Source organism: Eretmochelys imbricata, chromosome 1 (genome assembly GCF_965152235.1).
Source record: "Eretmochelys imbricata isolate rEreImb1 chromosome 1, rEreImb1.hap1, whole genome shotgun sequence".
NCBI lineage: Eukaryota > Metazoa > Chordata > Testudines > Cheloniidae > Eretmochelys > Eretmochelys imbricata.
In genome coordinates this window covers 238080088-238087033 of record NC_135572.1, presented here as the reverse complement: position 1 = coordinate 238087033, position 6946 = coordinate 238080088, and the positions used below count along the sequence as shown (strand labels likewise).

The following is a 6946-nucleotide window of genomic DNA, read 5'->3' as shown; positions in this document are numbered from 1 at the left end:
GACATGCTTGCTTGTTGGCTGGTGGAAAACAGCCAGCAGGCCAGGAGTGGGAGGATGGGAAGTATGATGAGATGGTTGAGAGATTAAAGGCAGAGAGTTAGAAGAAAGATCTCCACATCAATGTCTGCCATCAAAGAGGGAAAGGAGGAATGGAGAGGAGAAGGAATAAAGTTCTTACAGGACAGTGTTTGACAATATTGATGAGATCCTGGGCAGAGGAAGTGGTTTCATTGAAGAATTGAGGTTTGGAAGTAGCAGAACTAAAACTGGCCTGGGTTCATCCAGACAAATGCTATGAAGATGGCATGCATCTGACTATCATGTTTAGCGAATCCAAGAAAAGAGAGGAGGGTGATGGATTTTGTAAGAATGGAAGAGCTTGTTTATATAAACTGTTATGTATTCATAAAAGGCGGTGTATGGAACAGCCCTAGTGTCTGGGGTTCCCCAGGAGAAGGACAGTACAGGCAGGTAGGAACAGTCATGCAAATGTCCCCCCATCCTTGACTTGCAAGGTATTTCTCTGGGGCAAGTGGATTTCCTAGCTTCCATTCTTTCCTTGGCCTTTCTCCTGGGTACTAGTTATTGCTAGCAAATTTTGCAAAATGGACAAGTGTCCCCTAGGAATGCACCTGAAACCACCCGCTCATTTCACACAGCTCTCTGAAGAGCTGTCAGATGGCAATGAAGATCGGTCTCCACTGTCCTGAGCTGAATTTGAACCAGTGTTCTGGATGGCTCCATATTCCGGTGAGCCAGCCAGCCTCCCTAGAAGGGCTTGTTTGTTAAAAACAGAAAAGGATACGGTAAGTTAAACAACTGGTGCTGGAATTAACGATAAAGGTGTAAAGTCTGAATAATGCACACTGAGGAAGTGCTACTGTGTGTGAAAGCTACCCAACCTGTTCAGCTGGTTTCTGGTAGTGAGCTGGATGAGAGCATGCCCAGAAAAATGTGTATCTGCCTTTCCGGAACTGTGACCTTTTTGCACAGCATAGCTCTGCTATTGGTGTGACTTTTTTCTGGAAAGCAGTGGGTGAACATTGTGCATATTTAAAGGTATGACTTAACCGTGTGACCACGCAGCTTTCACTGAGAGGAAAAAGAAGCTACCCCAGAGCATTCTGCATGTGGGAATATCTTTTTTGCCGAGAAAATGGGCCAGAAATTATCACAGGAATATAACGAGAAAAACAAGGCTGACATTCTCATTATAAACGAGGTGTTCAGCCAAGGAGTGGTCCATGCATCTCAAAAGCTGAAAGAATACCTTGGATTTGAAGATCCTCAGAGCCAATTCCGCCCAGCCATGGATACTTTAAATGAGATCTTTTTGGTTAACTTCATCAGTTTCTGTATTGAAAAAGGAGTGGAGGAGCGTATCGCGACCAGCAAGATGACAAAGCAACAGTCTTTGCTGCTTGGGATTGACTGGATCTGGACTTTATCTGGAGCCGACAAACAAATCAATCTTCAGATCGCCGTGCAGTCTTTGCAGATGGCTGAGCTCCTCCACAATGAAACTGGGCCCAGCAAGGAAGCCAAGTTAGCAGATCAGCCTTTCAAAAACCAAAGCAGGTTTGAGAAGCTGGAAGAGTTCTGCACACTGGTGGGACAAGACTGCCTGGGCCTCTTTATAATGTTTGGAGTACCAGGGAAGCCTAAGGATATCAGAGGAGTCCTGCTCGACAGCATCAACAAGGAGAAACGAAAAAATCACCTGTCAGGCGAGAATGCTCTAAAGCAGTTTATCTTGAACACTGACAGCTTCCTCTCCACAAAAGAAATGCTTGAAAACTGCCTCTGTAAGAAAAATGGGCTCAAGGAGGTGGGCAAGGTGTATATTAACTTTCTTTAAACTCCTGGTTTATGGTAAAAGGGCTGTGAACCCAATCACCAAAGAATATCCAGTCCTGGTCTTTCAATCATCAGCATTTCTTTCTCTCTCACACACTATTGAACGTATTTACTTAGTCCAGGCAGTTGATTTTTATAGAACCTAAGATGATTAACTCTCTTTCCAGTTTTTAAATCAACACTATATACATTCCAGAAAATGTGTTCATACCGGAGGCTTAATTTTAAGAATATTCTGTTCTTCAGAACTTCACACCCAAACCTGTGAAAGATGTTTTGGAAGAGTTGAGTTCACTACATTTACCTAGAGAGTGTGGGCACTTCTTAAACAGAAAGTTGCTATAAAGACCGTTGTTGGTTTTTTTTATTTGGAATGAGAGAGAAGGGCAATGATGCCATGATTTTATAATGCTGGGTGTAAAATCTGTTGTTCCATGATTGCAGAGACTAATCCTGCTGTGGCATGGATGTAGACTGAATGATCATAAGAAGCTTTCCTATATGTAACTCTCTTCACTAGTAAATGGTAGTCTGTTAATCATTTATTATTGTATTGCTGTGATGCCTAGACTTTGTAATGACTTTGGAATCATACCTTGCAGAAAACACCTCGTAAGAGACAAAATCCCAGCCCCAAAAACACTAGACAAGGCAGACAAAGCGGGGGAGGTTAGGACTGAAAGTATCACTATTTGGTTAAAGGAAAGTGGTCTTGCAGAGTATTTTAAGACTTAAAATAGGGGGTGAAATCCTGGCTTCACTGAAGTCCATGGCAGTTTTGCCATTGACTTCAATGGCGATAGAACAGTGGTTCTCAAACTTTTGCACTGGTGACCCCTTTCACATAGAAAGCCTCTGAGTGCGACCCCTCCTTTATAAATTAAAAACACTTTGTATATATTTAACACCATTATAAATGCTGGAGGCAAAGCAGGATTTGGGGGTGGAGGCTGACAGCTCGGGACCCCCCCCAATGTAAGAACCTTGTGACCCCCTGAGGGGTCCCGACCCCCAGTTTGAGAACCCCTGTGATAGAATTTCACGCTGTCTTGTATTTGAAGTTAAATCCCCCATGTATTACATATGCTCTCCATGTGCTTTTAATTATTCAGAGATTAATTATTCTTTTCAACATTTTAGGACTTAGTCATGCTCCCTTGTCAGCCACATTCTTGATTTCCCACCCTTCTCCCTGCCTAATTTCTAGTTAGCAACATGTGAGTTTCAGGTTGTATAATCCCAAATACTTTTTCAAGGGAAAGCAAGTAGTGATTATGTGTATAAGAGGAATTTACAAATTCACTATGTGGTTACAATGGCTTTGGTTACTTGGTAGTGATACTTTAAACCAGCTTACACCTTTGAAAAGACTTTATGTTCTATACTTGTGAATATTTAACCTTTGGGATATTAAGCTCCTTTTCACAAATCCTTTTCATATTTTTTTCTACTTTAAGTTGTATAGTCAAATTTCTATTTTAATGTAAAAATTGTATTCGACAAAATAAAACACGTAATATTGAGAATCAATTAGCTGTACTGAATTTGCAATCTTTGTGGTTATGAAAATGGAGATATTATGGCCTGATGTAACTCAGGCATACCTCAGCTAAAGTCAGTTGCCTTACACCAGCATAAAAGAGAGCTCAGAATCAAGCCTGGAATTCCTAGCAGATTTCTATGACGCACGGAATTAGGCCCATCGGTGAACTGAAAATACGAGAAGAAAAAACAGTAAGGGCACTGCAATTTGTCTTTAAGTGAGCAGCCAAGATCCACAACAATCAGCTGTCCTATTAGGAGAAGCCTTGCATATGCTAAAACGGTTCTTTGAGATCAGGGTTGTCTAACAGAAGTGGTCCTTAGTGTAGATTTCAGTGTATTTAAGTATTGAGGGGTTCAGTAAGGTGGAGAGGATAAAACTTGGTCTCTTAAAAATAGATACTTTGGGGGTGACTATCCAGCTTTTTGTTTGAACTTGGTAGCACATTCCATTGCCTTCATTATAAAAATCCTTGCAAGAACAAAGTCTTGTGAAAGCCTCAGTTATCCATTAGTTTGGTAACTTATTTATTAATGGAGTTAGTCATGAATATTTTGTCAAAATGGTTTGTTTCAACATAGAATGCTATTTTTGCAACATTGAAATTTTTCAGTAGAAACTTCAGATGTTGCTGACTGATTTTTCCAAAGGAAAACTGAAAAAAAGGGAAATGTTTTGCTTTGAGTTGGGTTAACCTGAAGTGGAACATTTCAGTTTAGTTTCCAGGTCAGTCTACTAACCTGTGTCCATCACAGCTGCTGTGGTACCTCATGTGAGTTGTAGTTCTCATGCCTCAAGCGCCATGTGGAAAAGATGCTAAGTTCACGTATTATTTTTAGGAATGGTATGTCTGACTCAATTTCTCTGCTCCCTTTTGCATTGTTACCCTTTGTTACACTGTATTTTCTTTCCTGGGACAAAGGGTAAGCAATGAAACAAGCATGCGTTGCATAGGCACGTAGGGGGAGGGAGATGAATGGTGTATCAAGAACTGCTAAGGTATTAATGGAGTTACCTTAGAACTAAGCTAGAAGACAACTGCCTGGACCAGAGGCACAGGCCCCATGAGAACAATGTGACCAGACCTCTCAACCCCCCAGACTCTGAAATAAGGGACACAAGATGGACATCAATTGATTTGATGGCACATACTGTTTTATTTATTCTTTAAAATGTACAAGCATGCATGAGTTTCCCAATGTGTTGTCATCTACTTAGGGAGCAGCCAGGGCAGCCCCAGAAACGCAAAGAGCAGAAAGAGAATTTCCATCTCCCTTTCCCCATACTTCCCATTACCCCCACCCCTTCCCTTAACCTTGTTTCTGACTCCTGTTCCCTTCTGTCACTGCCTTTCCTCCCCTCTCTACCCTGTAGGCTAAAATTGGCCCATCCACCACCACCAAAGTTTCTGCCCAGCATGAGCAGGAGGGGGCCCCATGCTGTCTTCTCACCTGTTTCCTCTTGAGGGATGACTGCAGGACCCTAGGACATCCTTAACAATGGGAGCCAGATGGGGGGTCTGAACATGACTGAAGTGTGAGACAAAGAAATAAAGGGTGAGGGGACTGCAATGAGATCCTGTTTTACCAGGACAGGTTGAGGGGAAATCCAGGTGCTGCAACCAGGCACATGCAGTTTTGCTTTACCCAAGCTAATGTCCCTCCATTTTATATTCCAATTGACTAATAAAATGGTGTCATTACACTGACTGGCTGTAGAGCTCCCATGAGGGTAAGCAGGCATCCAGCTCCTTTGGAGCTTGTGAGAAACACAGGTGCTGAAGCCAGGGACCCAGTCTGAGTAGCAGAGCCCCAGGGCCACCATGTGCCAAAAAGGCCAAGCAGTAAGAAAGGTAGACAGCTGTAAAGGTAGGAGGCATATCAAGCTGTGTGCATCTGTCATGTGACATGCCATTCTCCTCTGTGGGCTTTTTGGAACTTTTCATTCCACAACACATGTTGATATTTCCACTTTTGTTCTGACTGGTGCTAATCAGATTTTTGATCAACTCTACTTACTGTTAGACCTACCCTCAGACTGATGTGGTGTTTGCAGGCACATGTTCAGAGAGTGAAAACCTAAACTTCAGTTTTCCCTGAAGTGAGTTTCTTGTACCTTTAATTTAAATGTGCAGCTGGCTTTAACTTGACAGTTAGGCAATACAGTTTGCATCACAAATACAAGTAGTATTGGCCCTAGCCTCACCGTGCATTAGCCAATAGTGTAAAAAAGCACCATTTTGCAAAGTAAAATCTATTTTTTTTACTTTAGACAAATGGGGCTAGATCTTTGGTTGGTATATAGCAACAGAGTTTTCTATGGATTGACACTCATTTACCCCATGTAAGCATGCTGGGAAATATTTTATAAAGCAAAGCAGTTTCCTAATAAGCCCTCACTATAGTATTTGTTAATTAACTTTGCCAAGAAGTGTGGTGACACAGCAAGGTATTTGGTAAGACTGGATTTGATAAAGACCACCAATGTGTGAGGTTTTAAGCAGTGAGTCTCCTCTAGTCCTTCAATGTGAAAACCTTTTTTAAAAGTAAGAAATGTAATTGAGTCATTTAACATTGCGTGTGCAAATGACTGACTTTCACAATTGCATTTACTAGTATTCTTTAATTGCATAGGGAGCTGTACATTATTCTTAGGCCCTAGTACAGGTTTTTAATGTTTTTTTTTACTCTGTAAAGAACCCTTCTTACTGTTACCCATTGGTGGCTGAATGATGGGTGATGCTACAAGTTAACCTAATCTACTCAAACATGCAGTGAGTCAGGTGGGGGATCTGGGCTAGTATATAGTTTTATGGCATCTCTAAAGCACTCTCACAGGGTTAAGTCAGAAGGGAAAAGGAAGTGCTTTTGTGTTTAGCTGTAATACACTAGTGAGCAGAGGTAGGAAATGGACTCAAAGGATCTCTGAGTAGACCTACGACAGCCAAAGAAAAGTGCTGTGTGTAGTTGTAGCAGCATTTTAGACAACATAGCAGACAGGAAAAAAACCCCGCATTAGGGGCAGTATGTGTGGGATTGGGGTGGTGAGAGCTAATCTATTCTGGACACCATGGCGAGGGCAAACATTCCACAGCAATGTTTCCTACTAGAACATGGAGCTTTCTGCAGGCATGGAGTGTGTTAGAGGTGGGACCCTTCCTCCCATCCCAGCTTAGACAGTCAACTTGAAAAAACAAGAGACAATTTCTTCACCACTTGTAAGCAGAACCATGTCTTAGAGGTGCTCTAGGTGTGTCTGCACTGCTCACAGGAGAACCACTGTCCATTGGGCCCACACATGCACTGTCTCATGTGGGCTAACCTCTCCTCAGTTCCTTCTCTACAGCAGAGTCATAGCAAGAACCGAGAAGTAGAGGGGAGGAGGGCAAGTAGTAAAGTATGCCTAGGGGGACATTTTAAAGAACTGTTGTTACTGCACAAGGTGAGTCACTATTTTTCCAACAGATCTCTGCTTAAGTATGGGGAAACTACTATTGAAAAACTATGATACCATCACACCATGATGACACATTTAAGGCAGGTATGG

General features: G+C 42.1%; 1 protein-coding gene across 1 annotated transcript; it reads left to right on the top strand.

The window, feature by feature from the left end:
• The first annotated feature begins 757 nt into the window (after positions 1-757).
• On the top strand, positions 758-3387 carry REP15 (RAB15 effector protein). Its single transcript, XM_077807453.1, has one exon. It carries the CDS (start codon positions 1157-1159, stop codon positions 1856-1858), a length of 702 nt encoding a protein of 233 aa, XP_077663579.1. The 5' UTR covers positions 758-1156; the 3' UTR covers positions 1859-3387.
• Positions 3388-6946: the final 3559 nt, after the last annotated feature.